At 41.9% G+C, this 19296-nt stretch overlaps 1 protein-coding gene across 1 annotated transcript in view; it reads left to right on the top strand.

The window, feature by feature from the left end:
* The window catches only part of cdh16 (cadherin 16, KSP-cadherin), a 53965-nt gene extending 36657 nt beyond the window's left edge, over window positions 1-17308 (top strand). Inside the window, exons 12-17 of the mRNA XM_072671571.1 lie at window positions 596-837; window positions 2073-2203; window positions 4973-5212; window positions 13602-13718; window positions 16400-16516; window positions 16753-17308. Of these exons, the coding sequence (XP_072527672.1) occupies window positions 596-837; window positions 2073-2203; window positions 4973-5212; window positions 13602-13718; window positions 16400-16516; window positions 16753-16853 (948 nt within the window). The 3' untranslated portion in view covers window positions 16854-17308. The remainder of the gene's footprint in view (window positions 1-595; window positions 838-2072; window positions 2204-4972; window positions 5213-13601; window positions 13719-16399; window positions 16517-16752) is intronic.
* Window positions 17309-19296: the final 1988 nt, after the last annotated feature.

Here is a 19296-nt window from a genome sequence, read left to right as displayed (position 1 = left end):
AGACTCTTGAGTCGTCAACAAAAACTGACCACCAATAAATCATTAGCAGACACAGACGTGCCCCATTAAAAAGTCAAACACAGCACTGCAGTGTACATAACCAAGGCTTTAGGCAGATAATTTAGCAGTTTAGCATGCAAAAATCCCCAAAATCATATTTACTCTAAGCAAAGTGTGAGAAAGTGATTATTTGGTTAGCTTGATGCTAACAGACACTAAGAAACTCCATAGACAGGCTAGCAGACATTAGCATATCTGCAGAAGTGAACAACAAGACTAAGTGGACAGTTAGTGGACAGCTTTCCAGGCAGGTGCTAGGCAGTGGCTGTAAGCCGCCATTGCTTGTTAGCTACATTAGCACCAAAGCTCCAGCTTCCATACCTTGAAAGTCTCATTTAGGTCTCTACATTTAGGTCTAAATGAAATTTTCTCTGTTAAACTGTCCCTTTAATTCTCCAGTGCATCTGCGTCATGTAACGAGGCTAGGCCTGCAGAGGTGATCTGATGGTTATCTTCATTATTAAAGACCTACAGCCAGAAATGAATCTGGCCAGTGTTCTTCTCACTTATCAGTTTAGTGTGTGTTTTGAATCAGGTGCTGGATTTCGAGCGGGAGAATGAGTACATCTTGGTCCTCAGTGCTCAGAACCCCGTGGCTCTGGTTCGGGGCAGGTACGGTCCTGCCTCCACTGCCACAGTCTCCATCTTCATCGATGACATCAACGAAGGGCCTGTTCTCTCCCAGAGCCACTATGAAGTCACTGTGAGGGAGGGGGAGGAGCCAGGACGAGTCATCGCCACCATCAGGGGTTACGACCCAGACTCTCACCCAATCAGGCAAGATCATTTGCGCTATTTATAGCAGTACGCAGGTCACCGGGGTGCTTTACAGTGTTAATGTAACCCCTTTATAACATGGCCTTGGGTCATGACCTTTTAACCCAAATAATTTAACACTATAAAATTGTGTTAAGCTAAGTTAAGCACAGTTAAGACTCCATGGGTCCTGGGTGGTCTAGTGGAAGAAGGCGCTGTGACCTACTATGACCATTTATGGCATTATGCAGAATCCCGGTAATGCTGCTTGCCATCGGCAGCCGGGGCCCTGAGAGAGCACAATTGGCCTTGCTCTCTCCAGGGTGGGTAGATGGCACTATCTGCCCACATCACTTCAGTGCAATGCTGGCCACAGAGCTTTAATCTGAGCTCAGTTTAGAAAAAGAGGTGGTGGCTAAAATAATTATGTAAAATAATTGAACATACTATTAAATATTAAATGTTGGGAGATCCCAGTGTCGGGAGCATTGCATGTGATGGGGGGAGAATATGTATGGGTTGGGTAATTGGCGCGACAATTGGAGAGAAAATGGGTAAAACACTGCTTATCTAGTTCCTGCATGGAAGTACTGCCAAAAGAATAGGACTCTCTGGAGCAGATAAACATGAACCTATTGGCACCATGCTGCCTAATGCCAGGTGTGGGCTAGTAGAGGGGTATAAAAAGCCCCCCAGCATTGAGGAGCTGTGGAGCAGTGGAAGAACTGTGTTCTCTGGAATGATGGATGGTGGTGGAGCTCCATCCAGTACTTTTGAGATGAGCTGGAGAGTTGGGGATGAGATGGGGTGTGTTATCATCATCCAACATCCTGACCTCACTAAACCTCTACTGCCAGGGTTTGATGTTTTTGAGTTTAAAGGGTTAAACCAAAAGAAAAACCTGTCTGTACTAAAAAGAGGTCAGTGTGTACCATAGGCCTCAATAATCAGACTAAATGGAGACATTTTGTCATATTACAAAATCCTCCCATTGTCAGAACACTCTGTCTGCAGTCTGAATACAGTCCTGCTGCTGTTTACGTAAAGAACCGTCGGCCACATTTCACAGCCTCTTCCAGAGCTTGTGCTTCTTGCAGTGCGGGGTGTGTAGCAGGACGTGCAGCCCTGCAGGCCCCTCTCTCATGCACAATACAATAAATGACTAGCGCAGCAGCCAGGGCTGAACAGAACCTGAACAGAACGTGACTGAATCTGTAACAGCTCAGAGCTCCTGACTGTTTTGTGCTCTTTTGTAGGTACTCGCTGCGAGGGGACACTAAGAAGTATTTCTCTATTGGGAAGTACTCAGGAGAGCTGAAGACCGTACAGGCTCTGGACAGAGAGGAGAACAGCACATACACCATGGAGGTGGTGGCTGAGGACGGACGTAAGACACAATGCAGTGTACCATCACCACCACCACCACCATTATTATTATTAATATTATTATTAACAACAACAACAACAACAACAATAATAATAATAATAATAATAATAATAATTTCACTTTCATAAATTCCCTTCTGTCTATCTATCTGTCTCTCTATCTGTCTCCATCCATCTATCTATCTGTCTCTCTATCTGTCTTTATATATATCTATCTGTCTGTCTGTCTGTCTGTATGTCTGTCTGTCTATCTATCTGTCTTTATATATATCTATCTGTCTCTCTATCTGTCTTGCTGTCTGTCTGTCTGTATATATATATATATATATATATATATATATATATATATATATAAATATATATATATATTTATTTATTTATATATATATATGTCTGTCTGTCTATCTATCTAGCCGTCTGTCCATTTATCTATCTGTCTGTCTGTCTGTCTGTCTGTCTATCTATCTGTCTGTCTATCTATCTGTCCGTCCATCTATCTATCTGTCTCTCTATCTGTCTTTCTGTCTGTCTGTCTGTCTGTCTGTCTGTATATATCTATCTATCTATCTGTCTGTATGTCTGTCTATCTATCTATCTGTCCGTCCATCTATCTGTCTGTCTGTCTGTCTATCTATCTATCTATCTATCTATCTATCTGTCTGTCTGCCTGTCTGTCTGTATGTCTGTCTGTCTGTCTGTCTATCTATCTGTCCGTCCATCTATCTATCTGTCTGTCTGTGCATATATCTATCTGTCTCTCTATTTGTCTGTCTTTATGTCTATCTATCCGTCCGTCTGTCCGTCCATTCGTCTATCTATCTATCTGTCTATCTATCTATCTATCTATCTATCTATCTATCTATCTATCTGTCTGTCTGTCTGTCTGTCTGTCTGTCTGTCGGTCTGGTTGTCTATGAACACTAAAGCAGCAGCTTTTACACTGTAGGTTTCCTCTGTTCTGTCCGGATGTTAAATAGCGAGGCAGTTTGATGTATGTTTGAATAAGAACACACACACACACACACACAGACACAGAATCAACAGCTCTTGCTTGTGTGTGTGATGTGGACTTCCTCAACGCAGCTGAGACACTTGACATTTCAGCTTGCAGGGACAGTGACGGCACTGACGGTGGAAGTCAATGCCTGCGCTTATTTCGTATTCAGGACCACATCCTCACATACTGACAGAAAGCTCAGAGAGAGAACAAGAAATCCATGAGTCACCCATCTAAAGTGCTCTAGGTAGGGAAAGGAAGTGACAGCATGTGTGTGTGTGTGTATGTTTGTGCATGGCTGTATACACAGAACACCATTACCACAGCGTTCAGTCACGATCTGCAATTACCAGTAATCCCAGCCTGCACTGCCTCCTCACACTTCCTTATGAAAGACTGGTGGGGGGGGGTCACTGGTTTTGGAGGCATGTGGGGAAATTAATATCACAAAAAGATCAAATAATATTTGTGCTCAGGTCGCCTGAGGGGTGATGCTTTAACGTGTTTTATCAGGGAGATACAGATAGGCAAACAGAATTACCCCGACAGGCAGTACAGGCTAAGTGGTGGCTGTAAAGCTTTATTGAGTTGGCTCTCTGTGTATAAATTTGGACAGATTGGACATCTGCTTTTAGGTCATTGTCTATAATGCCACGCCTTCTGTCCTGGTCAGCTGGAGGCCAGCATCACATGCTGGATCCCTCAACCCAGTCCACGCAGCTGTTGATCCAGACTGTGGCCAGAGGTTAATGCCTGCTTATATGCCACCCAGTGCAGCGGAGAATGGGCTCAAATAGAGCACTGTAACCTGGCTCTGTCATGTAGACTAGCTATGTGGAACACTAAATCCATCCACAGCCCTCTGAAATTACCCAATTATATACATTCCCAGTCTGCAGGGGTCACTGCATGGCACACGCGTCCCAGAGGCTGACTGTCATTCAGAGACACATGTAACACACTAATAAGCACACTGGCTGCCTTGTAGCTCCACCTATGGCTAAAGACTGTTGCCCATCAGTTAATGTACAGTTTGTGTTAGCCATTTTCAAGCCTTTCATCAATGGATGAAAGTATTGGGACACTTGCTCATTCGTTGTTTCCTCTGAAATCAAGAAATTTATACCTGCTTTTATTGGAGTAACTGTTTCTACTGTCCTGAGAAGGCTTTCTATATTGCTGTGAGGATTTGATTGCATTCAGTGACAAGATAGTTGGTGAACCTCATCCCCAACCATCTCCCCAATTTATTCCAAAAGTATTGGATGGAGCACCATCCATCATTCCCGAGAACATTTCAGAGAGCTCAATGATGGGGGGCTTTATACCCCACTAGCCCACACCTGGCATTAGGCATGGTGCAAATAGACGAGACCAAGACAGACCAGACAAGATGTGTAGATAGTATGAACACGGAACAAATCCCCAATCCGGGCCGGAGCGCTGCTGCTGCTGGTACTGCACTATGGAGGTTTGGTGGTGGAGCTGCAGGAGGAGAACCTCTCTCCAGAACTGCTGCTGTGTAACGCTGCGTAACCCATAGAGTCATAATAGTGTAAAACCCTGTAGTATTACTCTACCGCCTCAGCCCACATGCTGCTCTACCTTCAGATCAAGCTTCTGGAGCTCTCAGCTTGTCCAGAAATGCATATGTACAGCTATCCATGAGGGGGCGCTTAAAGCATTACTTGTATTTACAGCAGTGGAGTAAAAGAGTAAAAGACTACTCAAATTCTCACTCATGATGGATGTTTTCATCTCTTCATTCTGCAGGAAACTCCTCCCTCTCCGCCTCCACGCTGGTCACCGTGCATATTCTGGATGTGAACGATAACAGCCCGGTTCTGGTGGGAGATTACTCCTGGAAGTACCTGTGCACTCCACGCTGGGAGGACCAGGCCCTGGTGCTGGCATCTCGGGACAGTGATGGCCCCCAGCATGGTGGTCGACTCAACTTCTCTCTTCGCAGTGACCCCACAGTGCGTCGCAACTGGAAACTCACGCCCATAAACGGTGGGTGACCCTACGTACTTGTAGACCTTGCCCAAAAGAGATATACATATCGATCAGCCATTACATTAAAACCACCCCCCTAATATTGTGCAGGTCACCATTGTGCTGTTGAAATTGCTCTGACCCATCAAGGCATGGACTGCACATGACATATAGCCAGCATTGGCTTTTTTTTAGTGACTTTATTGTGGGATTGGACGGGCAGACTAGCCTTCGCACCACATAAGTCTTGGGTGCCCATTCAGCGGTCACTGGTTTACTGGTTGTCCTTCTTTTTCCACTGCATATCAGGAAAAAACTCAACAGGACCTGCCTGATGTTTTGGTAATGTTCTGTGGCTTGCTTAACTTCATTTAGAGAAATGGGCTCATTACCTGCTTAGACACTGTGATCAGGACTGATGTGGCGCTGAGAGGTCACATGCCTGCCGGCTCTACCACAGTGACTTTGTCCTGGTTTACCTGAGACTGGCACTAATCACAGGCTGAAGTGTTTCAGGCACGTGTGAAGACCATCAGTTAAATTGCCTCAAAGTGCGCTCAAACCCAAAGGCCGTCTCGACCCCGCCGATGCTGGCTCAGGCGTGCTAGGTTACGGTGGCCCTGTGCTTGGATGACGTCGGACTAGATAAAAATGGAGATTCAGAAAATAACATTTTCAGTGGCAATGCGCCAATCCAGTGAGTGAAAGACGTCATCTGAATTAGGTCTAATGCAGACACCTGCCGGCCTGGCCGTGTGCGAGGAGCGGGGTGTGTTGAAAGACAGTGGGCTGGAGGAAATTGCCTCCCCCCTCCTGCTCTCCTCAGACGGCTCAGAGCCGCCTGTAATAAGTGTGGAGGTTCTGTAACCAGCACTAATGTGACGATTCTGATGCTGGAGAACTTGTTGACTCGGCCGAGATGACGGCACCCGTATCGATTCACTGAGTCAAAGAGCTGCCCGTGTCTCTGTGGCATTACTCCTTCTTTCTCTCATTGATTCGCTCTTTCTGTCTTTCTTAATTTATTTTCTTTTTTTTCTTCTTCCTTTTTGTTTTTCTTCTCTGCTTCTGAAAGAAAGAATGAACCAATGAATGAATGAATGAATGAATAAATAAATGAAGGAATGAATGAATGAATGAATGAACCAATGAAAGAATGATTGAATGAATGAATGAATGAACCAATGAAAGAATGATTGAATGAAAGAATTCATTAATTAATGATAGAATGAAAGAATGGATGAATGAAAGAATGAATTAATGAATTAATAAATGAATTAATGAGTTAATAAATGAATGAATGAATGAATTAATTAATGCTATTTGTTTGTATCTGTTCCTTCTTTACTCATTTTTGTTCAGGAAAGAAAGAAAGAATGAATGAATGGATGAATGAATGAATGAATGGATGAATGAATGAATGAAGGGTAGTTCTTTCTTTATGTCTGTCCTTTCTTTCTGTTTCTTTTCATTCATTCATTAAGAAAGAAAAAGAGGGAAAATGAACGACAAACAGAATAAATAATTGAATGAGTGAATGAATGAATGAATAAGTGAATGAATGAATGAAGGAAGGAACAGAAAGAAAGAACTGTCTTTCCTTAATTATATATTTCTTTCTTTTCTTCTTTCTGTCTTTCCTTCTTTCCTTCTTCATTCATTCATTCATCTATGTATTCATTCATTTGTATTTATTTAGGAACAGAAAGATAGAGAATAACTACCTTTCTTAATTCATTCATTCATTTCTTTTGTTCTTTTATTTCTTTCTTTCTTTTTTTCTTTCCATCCTTCTTCATTTATTCATTCATTAATTTATTCTCTCTTTCTTAATGAATGAATGAATGAATGAATGGACTAATAAGGAAGAAACAGAAAGAAAGAACTGTCCTTCAACAATTCATTCATTAATTCATTTATTCTGCCCTTTCTTCTTCGTTCAGCCATTCATTCATTCATGCATCTATTTCTATTCATTCTTTCTTTATTTCTTTCTTTATGAATGAATGAAAAAGGAGCTGAAAGAAAGAAAATAACTATCCTTTCTTAATTCATTCATTCATTTATTATTTTCTTTTTCCCTTTCTTTCTTTCTTTCTTTCTTTCTTTCTTTATTTATTTATTTCCTTCCTTCCTTTCTTCTTCATTCATTAGGTCATCATTCATTCATTAAGTCTTTCTTTCCTTCATTCATCCATCCATTCATTCATTCATCTATATATTCATTCTTTATTTCTTTCTTTCTTAATCAATTTGTTCATTTCTATAATCATTCTTTCTTTCATTTTTCTTTTTTTCTGGCTTTCCTTATTCATCCATTCATTCATTTATTCATTCTGTTTGTCGTTCATTCTGGACTTCCTTTATTCATTCTTTCTTTCTTTCTTTCTTTCTTTCTTCCTTTCCTGAAGGAAAAAAGGAGTGAATAAGGAACAAATACAATAAATGAATTAATTCATTCATTTATTTATTCATTCTTTCTTTCCTTCTTCCATTCATTCTCCCTCATCCCTACCTCTTTCTCTCTCTCTTTCTCGGTTAACGTTGATGAATGAAAAGGCCTCCTCTCTCAGAATGGGGTAATTATGTTGCCTTTAATCTGTGTGATGTCACAGCTGGAGCCACATTGGCTGAAAGGCTACATGTGCTTCTGGTGTTACTGTTCCTCTAATTACACCAGGAAAAAAAACCTGCAGCGAGGCTTCTCCCCCGACCCCCTCTCTTTCTGGCAGATCCGTGACATATTCCTGCGTCCTCAGGTTCCTCACAAGATCTCACCCCTTAAGAAGTGTTGGCTGAGTGTGTCTCTCTGGGTTTGCAGTGTTTTTCTTCTTCACACAAACACACATTCATTGCTGTGTGTAATTCAAGATAGAGGATCACATAAATGAGTCTTGGCTTGGATCTAGGGGTCAAAGAAAAACTTAATGTATGTATTTACGTATAAAAATGGAATTCTTCACACTCACACTCTGGCCTACAGGAAGGTAAATTTACCGTCACCCATACATCGATGTCTAGCTGCTGTGTTTAATGTGCTTGAAGAATATATTCAGGAACTGTGTTGGGAAGTGTGTGGAGAAGAAAAGAACATCCACTATAGGAGGTGTGTGTATAGCAGTGAAGAACATTTAAGAAGCAGTTGAAGATCAGTTGAAGAAAAGCAGTTGACAAAGGTGTGTGAGGCATTCATCAAGACCAGAGGAGACAGTGATACACACTGGGCCATCAGATGTTTCAGTTTGGTCCAAACCCAAATTGAAGGTGTCTTGGTAACACAGTCTGAGACTAAAAGGTGGTCTCAGTCTGGATCAAACTGAACCATGATTAGGTTGCTTTGCAGTGTGGATATCAATTAATCCACCAACAACCAATTTCAGACCAGAGAGCCTAAACCAAAGGGTAGGCAGGCAGCAGCATACACCAATATTGAGTCTAATAAATTAAACCAGAGAACAAGAGAATAAAATGAGTGTCAGGAGCACATGGGGACGATTCTAAGTGTCTAAGAGATGATGTAACCAGTCTGGATGAGCTCGTTCATTTGGTGAATTTGAACTAGTCTAGAGGCCTGAGCTTGTAGTTGGTGCTGCTGGTAGTTATGTTGTAATATCAGCAGTTTAGTGGAACCAAATCAATCTGTTCATTAATTTTTTCATAGAAATGCGAGCTGCTAAACTGACAACATGCCAACATCAGACCCACACCCGTCCACAAACCAATCAGTGACAATGTAGGGAGACGCAGCCTACATAGGTGTTGACATCAGGACTTACGTACAGACTTAGGTATTTGTAAAGTTCTTCAGTGAGCTTAATAAACTGCAATGGGAAACCAGACCTGAGTTCGGACCTTCAGGTGTAAAAACACACTCACTTTTTTTTCTATTTTCTACCAATTTGCTACTGCCAATTGACCCATCCATTTGTAACTCCCCCTAACACTAGCAGTGCTCCCAACACTAGGTCCTGATCCACTAAATTGGACTGGGACATCTCTGCTAAAAATGGGAAGTGCCTTGACTAGCCAGGTCACTAGAGAACGCCAAGTAATGCTCTGCTGGAGCACAGCAGTAAAAACAAAGGATCAGAACTGGATCAGACTTAAAATAGCCAATACTTTCAAAAACATTTACATTTACGGCTTTTAGCTGACACTCTTATCCAGAGCGACTTACAAGGTTACTCGTTTGACAGAGGTAGGCCAATGTAGTGTTAGGAGTCTTGCCCAAGGACTCTTATTGGTGTAGTGCTGTATAGTCACCCAGACTGGGAATTGAAGCCTAGGATCCCAAGTGGTATGGTAGCTGACTGGCAGGCAGTGATGTTATCTGTTGCGCCACACCAACATGTCTGGATGGGCCCTTATCCTGATCCAATGGCTTGGACTGGACAATCCTGTGTAAATTTCCCCCCTCTTCCTTCCAGTATGTAACTCCCTCTAGCACTAGCAGTGCTCCAGATACTAGGAGGGTAAGGACCTAACACATGTCTCCTCCGATACATCAGAAACCGTCAACCACCTCTTTTTGAACTGCCATGTATCAGAGATCACTACAGAAACCAGCATCTCTCACCATTCCCTCTTGTTCCTCACCATGTGTTCTGATTAAGCTGAAGCTCTGCCTACTTTTGCCAGACTAGAGCGAATATGAGGATAAATTGCTTCTGACGCTTTGCTGCAGACCTTTTTCCAACTCCTTGCACTACAGTGTTGCAGCCAAGCAATTTGAGGACAATATGAATGACTCCAATAGGCTGCTGCTGTGTTGCTTAGTGACAGGTAAGAGAGATACTGTTCCTCCAAACAAGAGCTACTCTTTCCTCTCGGCTAAAACGCAGCTAGTTGCGTCCGCAAGGTCACCCAGACACAGACTGTTAAAGCTCAGCAGTAGGGCTGCAACAGAGAGAGCATTACTGCACTTTGCTAACATCAGTCTATGCTCATATCTGCTCGTTGATTTTTTTATAATTTCATTTATTTAGGCACTATTTAGGGAAACCTTGAGGGGAACCTGAAAACTGAAATGAAGAACTCATTCTTTTCTGGCTGACACTGAAGAGCAAAACAGTAACACATTCTCCCTTTTGAGCGATGCCATAAAATGTAAATATAGGAATCATTTTTAGTTCCATATATAATCAGGTTTGTTATGGAAATGTATATTAAATAAATTGAACTGAAGAACTGAAGATTCTTTTGATCATTAAAAGGTTCTTTACACTACAAACATTAAAAAACGTTTTTTATGGATGCAAAAATGGCTCTTCTACGACATCAAGAGCCCTATAAAGCACCTTTCACCAAGTCTGGGTTCCTCTTAGGGTTTGACTTGCTCAGTATTTTAGTTCTTAGAAGTAAAGTTTGCTAAACTAATGTTTCTTGTATGTTTGTTATCTCCAAAATAACAACTTTAAAATAGGTTCATTTTTAAATGTAGTTAATTGTAGATTAATTGATATACTGATTTTACAAGAAATGTTGCCACAAAGCAGCTTTACAGAGGTTCAGGTGACAATGGCAAGATCAAAACAAGGAACCCTGAGAGGAACCAATAATCACAAGGCGAATCCATCCTCCTGTTGACACAGATAGCTCAACAGATAACAGAACAAAGACAAATAACTGGACAGAAAGAGTGAGATGATGAAGAGCTGTGGTTAATGTGAGAGCAGGTTGTGAGTTATGAGAATGTAAGTGAGTGTAGGACACTTGCTCAGTGATAATGTGAAGGTCCATGCAGGTTAAACGGTCATATGCATAGCTATGCAGTATCTACAGTGGTGTGAATGCATTAATATGAGGATCCAAAGCAGCATCTCAGTGGGCAACAGGGTGGTGGAGAGCTGGGTCAGGCAGTACCAGTACTACAGTTCTGTCTTGTATTTTATTTTACTTTCATATGTATATATATTGCCTTTGTCTCTTATTTCTGTCTTCTGTTTTGTATATGACGTTAGAGTAGTGGGAGGAAGCACATCAAAATTGGTTAAAAATCAAATGTTTTTGCAACCAATCTTTCATTTATTAGAAGTTTCTTATCTGTAGTGTTTTGTAATGGAAATTAGCCCTACCTACACTATTACACAGGAGCTGCTATGAATGGCACTTCAATTGGTTACCAGACAAAACACTTTGACCCGTAATCTTATGACCGATATGTCACTAAAGCATGTATGTAATTTTCCTCTTTACAACATGCATAATAAACAATGGATTTTAATTGTAAGAAAGAGGACAGGGCATCTCAAAACATGGGAAAGAGATAGATGAAAATAAAAAAGGGCGTTAGGAGGACTGTGGCAAATATTGGTGAGTTTAAACAGGTGGAGAGCCTAAACCAGAGGGTAGGCAGGCAGCAGCACTGAACCATAAGCGAACATGCACCAACATTGAGCATTGAAAAATGTTTCTCTGCTTCTACACACAGATATTATAGGACCTTTAATCACTACAGACCCTTCACATTATATAAACGTTCTTAAACCTTTAAAAAGTATCTTACCTAATTTACAAAAATCACTTGTTAAAGAATAATCAGGAAACCAAATTTTCCAAACTTTTATTTTTAAGAGTGTTTCCATTCTTTCGAAGTGAAGCCCATGTGCAACATACCCCTCACACCTGACAGTGGAGATACAAGCAGGAGATATGCTGTGGTTTCTGGTCGCGCCCCAGCGTCATCACAACCTCTTGTACCCCCACTTACCCAGTGGAACATTAAAGAACGGTGGTGTCAAAAGACAGCAGAGGGCTTTTAGGAGAAGTGATAAGACTAAACTGAGGCAGATAATGGGCCCTCTTTACTGGCCTTGGCTCCTGCTCTTACGTTGAAGGCCTGATTAGATACTGGGTTTGTGAATGTGTTCCTGTGGGTCTTTTCTTGAACTGCAGCACCACAGCTACAGCTACACAACCAGATTCTGAACAGAGATGGAAATAAATAAATAATCTTGATCCTCAAAGATATGGTGTACTACAATATCATAGTTAAATGTACCAAATATTGTACTGGATCCATTGGTAACCTTGCTATAACACACTAAATGTGCAGCATGGTAATTAAGCCTTATTAATATGTCACTGGAGTGGTGATCAGCACACTGCTCTCCCCATACCACAGCAGTATTTTGACATGTCCTTGGTAAAAAATCAATCAAAATCCATATGTTAATAAGGTAGTGCATATTCATGACCAACGCAAGTGCTGCAGTGGACACGCTATGCCAAAGAATATCAAAATCAGACCCACAGACTCAGTGGCAGTTTATTATTACTATTATTATTATTCTTTAATAAAGAATATAAACCCTGTAATTACATTCCCATACCCTGCTGCAGAACAGATATACAGACCATCTGCCCTTTATGCTGTTCTATGTTGTTTTTTGCCAGTCTACTTTTGAACTGGTGCTGGTTTAGCTGGTCACTCCCAGGACACCAGTGCATCCAAAGAACACCTGTTATTAAGATCTACACATCTGAAGAGGTGGGGTGGCAGGGCCCAGTGCAATCTCTTTTCCTGGGACCCAAAATGCCTGGCAGCACCCATGATCCTGTTGCCAGTGTCCTTTTGGTAGATACTGACCAGCGCTTATGAGGAACAGCCCAGCAGCCAGAGCCAGAGAGAGCACAATTGGCCATACTTTCTCTGGGAGGGTAGATGAAGCTCTCTCCCCTCTTCGCTCCCATTGTAATGCTGGTCGGCACAGGCGTCTATTGGCTGATGAATTAGAACTGGAAGCTTTCCTCAGAGCATGTTGGCTGCCTAGTGATGCTGCACTGGCGGCAGTTTGAAAATAAGTGGTGGCGGTGGCAGTGGCTGTGGCGGTGGCGGTGGCTTACTAGCAAGTGATAGGGTGGGCTTATTGGCCTAGCTAAAATTAGGCAGAAAATCAGGTGAAAATGAAAAAAAATAATTTTTAAATATTTTTTATATTAATAATAATTCGAATAGATTTTAGGGCCCACTGTCAGTCACTTTCCCCCCCTATCGCACCTCTGATGCTCATTAAGGCCAAACCTCACAACTTACAGGATCTGCAATAGAAACATCTTGGTTCTTCTTGTGGAGTCCATGCCATGTTTTGGCAGTACAAGAGGGATCTACTCAATATTAGGTTATGATACTAATGTTATGGCTGATTGGGGGAACCCATGCTTACGTATCTGTGCACAAACAGCAGGGATACGGGCTCAGTCAGATATTCTGCAAGCTACTCCATCACTATTTCCATCCATCCAGGGCCAGAATAAGACACCCGACAGTATAATGACCAAACGGAAAGGTCACGACCCCTACTGTGAAGTTAATGACGAACTTAATGGTTAAAAAGTTCATCTGTTTTTTCCCAGGTTGTTCATCTGTTCAAGCCTTTTGTAATCTAAAAACCCTTTCCCTTCACAGACACTCACACCAACCTCTCTCTGAATATCGACTATCTGGCTCCTGAGGTTTATACCGTCCCCTTCACCATCTCTGACAGCAGCTCTCCTCCCAGAAGCACCTTTATCAACCTGCCAGGTAATGCGTTCCAATAAGCTTTCTGCAGAGGAAGGAGAGGGTTGGTGGGAGGAAATTAAGGGATTCATTTGCTGTATCCTGTTTGTGCCGGATTGCTCATCTGGGTGATGTAACAGTAGCTGTCTAATTGGAGGCTGTGGCATTCACTGCAGGTTACTGAATGTGTGGAATGAATCACATCGATTTATTAGCACACGTGATGCTATTTTGAGGCTCATCCTTTAGATTTACCAGACATGCATTGCACATGCAGTGCCATGTTCCCATCTATATAATGACGGTGTGTTGTGTTTAATTACAGACATGACGTAAAACATTAAATGTGAATATCGGTTGATCATCTAAAGAATGTTAAAAGCAGCAGCGGTACATCCTGTCTCACCCTGGAAATGAACGTACTGCACTAAACAGATGGTCATATCCTAATGGATGATTTAGCTCAGGATGATTTAGCTCAGTTCGACACATTTTGAGTGTTTTCTCTCTAATAACACACATGATTCATCTCATCAAGTCCTCCATGAGCAGTGTGAGGTGTGTGACTGCACAGCTCGACTAGTAATTGGCCATATTGCACATCCCATTTTTTGTGTTTCGTGTAGGGATGTCCCAATCTGATCCAGTGAATCAGGATCAGGGCCATTACAGGCATATTTTAATGGATCGGATATTGGCTACTTTAATTTCAATCCAATTCCGAGTCTTTGTTTTAACCACGGTGTTCAGGGTGCCATCTGGGGGGCTCAAGGCTTCATTAACGGACATTATTCCCAGCCGGCTGCAGCAGCAGTGTGGACGTTCTCAGAAGGTAAATAAAGGAGTGGAGGTTCTGCAGTGTGGAGCTATTTTACAGTGGAACCTTAAAACAGACCATAATATCTGACCCTTTATAAAAACATCACTGAAACGCTCTGTTTTACCAGCGGGAGAACCGCAGAACCGCTCACTCGCCTTTCTCTGTTTATAAACCAGCACTGAAGAACCCATTCAGAACTGAGTGGAGGCTAACGCTAATGCTAACACACACACACACTAGCTATAGAAACCCCAATCACACACACAGCACACTCACCCACTATAAACCAGTTATTACACACCAATAAACCAACAACTACAGATACCAGTCCAGAGTGTGTACCACTACACACACACACACACACACAGGAGGTGATCAGACAGCAGTGTTGTAAAGGAGCTGGGAGCTGATTGGTCAGGAGGGAGGAGAGTCAGACTGGATTATAAGATATTAAACACTATAAAACATAATTTTAATAAAAGTCTCGACTAAACTAAATCAGTCAGTCCAGAAAGTGCTATTTCTAAGAGTGTATCGTGTCTGGTTTAACATGCCAGGCGCTGTCTGCTCACCTCATTCTGCTCAACAGAGGCCCAGGCTGTGTGTGTGTGTGAGAGAGAGAGAGAGAGAGAGAGAGAGAGAGAGAGAGAGAGAGTCCTCCAGCATGTTAAAATTCATCTAATGCTGATATCTACTGGTTCAGTACTCAGGTATTGAGGCCATTGGGGCAGGGACATTAGCTGAGACAGTTAGTGCTAATTGCTTAGGGTAATTATAATGTGTGCACTTGCTTGCACAACACGTTAAAGACGGCATTAATGGGTGCATATCTGCATCTGTGTACCTGTGTCTGTGTGCGACACATTGTTATTACCTGTAAGTGCTTACATTTGCATAATACTTATGGGACCCGAACTTATTTTTAGGTACTTATGTAGTTTAATATGTAATACATACTTATACAGGTGATTCATTCATATTTTATATTTATTTAGACTTTAGAAATCCAGGTAATTGCAAAGGCCTCACTTTTTTATCCATTTTTGTGCATTTTCTAGAGCTACTGATAGCTTACAACCATATTAACTGAGAAGCAGTGGAAACTGTGCTTTTGCATTGTACTTGTATTTTTTCTTATTGGTTTATTTATTTGCAAGACTGTATTTGCAAAAAAGCTAATATTTTTTAACATAATTGTGGGAAAATAATAATATAAAAACAAACAAATAAATAAATAAATACATAAATACATAAATAATACTGGTAAAATAAATAAATAAATAAATAAATTGGGCAAAAATAACAAATAACCTGATTTCAGAAGAAACAGTGACTTAGCAGGTGTCCCCATACTTTTGTCACTATATTGTCACTAACATAATTGTGGAAAAAATAGAATATAAAAACATATAATAAATAATAATAATATAAAAACAAATAAATAAATATATAAATACATAAATAATACTGGTAAAATAAATAAATAAATAAATAAATGAGGCAAAAATAACAAATAACCTGATTTCAGAAGAAACAGTGACTAAGCAGGTGTCCCAATACTTTTGTCACTATATTGTATTTAATACTTAGGCTATTTATTTTCTAATAAAGTATTTCCAGGATAAATTTGTAGCCTGGGGACTTAAAAGTTACACACACACATGACCCCATGTAAACCTCCAAACGTGTGTGTGTGTGTGTGTGTGTGTAGGAATTCAGTTCTCACAGACTCAGGTGCATTAGTCTGATCACTGTTTTCCCAGTGGCTCTCTCACAGCCTGAAGCCATGGAGGCATGCTGAGAGCAGCCTGTCCCTGTTTACCCCTCCATTCACACCACACTGCTGCCCTCCTCCACCACACTCACTCGGTCTCTCTCCTCACAGTGACTGTGTGCACATGCAACGTGAGGGGGAACTGCCGGACTGCAGCCAAGCAGCTCGCAGGGATGCCCACAATCCAGTCCACACTGGGCATCCTGCTGGGAACACTGGGAGTTATAGGTAAGCATGCTGCTGAGCGTGAAGTAGCTCAACTGTCTCTACATGTGTTCTTTATCCATATTCCAATATTATTTTAATAAAGTATGTAGGTGGTTGTTTTAGGTATGAATAGTAATGCTCATATGCTCATATGGAGCTTTACGGGCCTATTTACCACCCTGTTATTTAAAAGAAAATACATTCCTGGCATGTTTCACCTGTTTGGGAGGTAACGTTCTTTGTGCTTCTGTTCACAGGGATCATACTGATAGTCATCTTCGTAAGACTGTCCTATCAGAACCCTCCACCGCCTGGAAAAGCCAATCAGGAGAGAGAGCCTCTGAGAATGTCACTGTAGCCTTTCTCACATTCACTGCATCCTGTCTGTTCACTGCACCACAGCTTTCCTCAAATACAAGGCAACAGTGGGTTCCCACCCCACCCGCGCAGCCCGCTCATGTTTTTACGCACAGATCTCGAACTGATGAAGGGTTTGGGAATGAAGTGATAAGGTGAGGGTATGTTCTCACCTGGATGATCAGCTTTTTAACCACCATGACCATTAAAGACCAGCTTAGACCAGCATCTGAACTCAACCAAAGCCAAAGCTGGTCTAGAGCTGGATTGTTTTCAGCAGTATATTAGTTATATTTATAAACACATTTCTGATTTTTTTCTGATGTCTGGAATCAATGTTTTTAATGAAGTGTGCTATACTATATACGCCATCAGACCAAAAAGTAGTCACTTTGCTTGTTTAAGGTGGGAACTGAATGATGGGGCTATAAATACCTGCGGAGTGTGTGATGGGATTATCTGGGGAGCATTTATATATATATATATATATATATATATATATATATATATATATATATAATATGCAAGGTCTGTACAATTATGTAAATCGTTAGTGTAGTAATGAAATGACAATTCTGAAAGAACTAAGTAAAGCTGTAGAACAATAAGAATAAGTTATAGTCAATGAAATTACATTAATATTAAATCAATAAGTAGACTGACTTGTGCTGCGATCAAATCTCAAGGCAGACAAACTCACAGAAAATCATTCCAAATATACTATGTCCAAATATTTGTGGACACCCTTTCTAATGAATGCATTCAGCTATTTTAAGCTGCACATATTGCTGACACAGCTTGTCTATAGTCCCTATAGTAAAGTACTGCCAATGGAATAGGACTCTCAGATAAACATCCTCCTCTTGGCACCATACTGCCTAATGCCAGGTGTGGGCTAGAGGGGTATGAAGCCCCCCCAGCATTAAGAATGTAAAGAACAACTGCCAGATTCACATTAGGCCTAAAAAGTGGACAATGGCACAGTGGAGATACAAGGTTTTGGCAGGACAGCAGTGATATAAAAACCTGCACACAAATTATTCAGCATTCTCCGTCAGCCAGTGCTACTTCACCTGTTCACCTGCATGTCTAAGCTGAGCACAGTGTGTAGAGCAGTAGCTGGGTTGTTTTATCTGTGCGATTACATCACCTCTCACTATTGTCTTTGATGTTTAATGATTACTGTTGATTAAAACACGCTGGATTTGACTGGATAATCACGTCTGATTAGATTCCCTCAGCCTGCACTGTTTTATCTGTATTTATTAATGGAACTGAAATAAACCAGTGAGTCTCTTAACTGTTCTTTCATGGATGATCTGAAGAGAGAGAGAGAGAGAGAGAGAGAGAGAGAGAGAGAGAGAGACCCAGAGAGAGAGAGAGAGTGAGAGAGAGAGAGAGAGAGAGAGAGAGAGAGACCCAGAGAGAGAGAGTGAGAGAGAGAGAGAGAGAGAGAGAGAGAGACCCAGAGAGAGAGAGAGAGAGAGAGAGAGAGAGAGAGAGAGAGACCCAGAGGGAGAGACCCAGAGGGAGAGAGAGAGAGAGAGAGAGAGAGAGAGAGAGAGAGAGACCCAGAGAGAGAGAGAGAGAGAGAGAGAGAGAGAGAGAGAGAGAGAGACTCAGAGAGAGAGAGAGACTCAGAGAGAGAGAGAGAGACCCAGAGAGAAACAGACAGAGACAGAGAGAGAGAGAGAGAGAGAGAGAGAGAGAGACCCAGAGAGAGAGAGAGAGTGAGAGAGAGAGAGAGAGAGAGAGAGAGACCCAGAGAGAAACAGACAGAGAGAGAGAGAGAGAGAGAGAGAGACCCAGAGAGAGAGAGAGAGAGAGAGGAGAGAGAGAGAGAGAGAGAGAGAGAGAGACCCAGAGGGAGAGACCCAGAGGGAGAGAGAGAGAGAGAGAGAGAGACCCAGAGAGAGAGAGAGAGAGAGAGAGAGAGAGAGAGAGACTCAGAGAGAGAGAGAGAGAGAGAGAGAGAGAGACCCAGAGGGAGAGAGAGAGAGAGAGAGAGAGAGAGAGAGAGAGAGAGAGAGAGAGACCCAGAGAGAGAGAGAGAGAGACCCAGAGAGAGAGAGAGAGAGAGAGAGAGGCCCAGAGAGAGAGAGAGAGAGAGAGAGGCCCAGAGAGAGAGAGAGAGAGAGAGAGAGAGTTTGAGAGAGAGAGACCCAGAGGGAGACAGAGAGAGAGAGAGAGAGAGAGAGAGACCCAGAGAGTGAGAGAGAGAGAGAGAGAGAGAGAGAGACTCAGAGAGAGAGAGAGAGAGAGAGAGAGAGAGGACCCAGAGAGAGAGAGAGAGACTCAGAGAGAGAGAGCGAGAGAGAGAGAGAGAGAGAGAGAGACAGAGAGAGAGAGAGAGAGAGAGAGAGACAGAGAGAGAGAGAGAGAGAGAGAGAGAGAGAGATTAACCTCATTCAGGTTCACGTTTTTAAGCCATGTTCCTGTTTTAA

Source organism: Salminus brasiliensis, chromosome 25 (assembly GCF_030463535.1).
Source record: "Salminus brasiliensis chromosome 25, fSalBra1.hap2, whole genome shotgun sequence".
Classification (NCBI taxonomy): domain Eukaryota; kingdom Metazoa; phylum Chordata; class Actinopteri; order Characiformes; family Bryconidae; genus Salminus; species Salminus brasiliensis.
The sequence above is the reverse complement of the archived record's forward strand: the minus strand, read 5'-3'. Positions and strand labels throughout refer to the sequence as shown.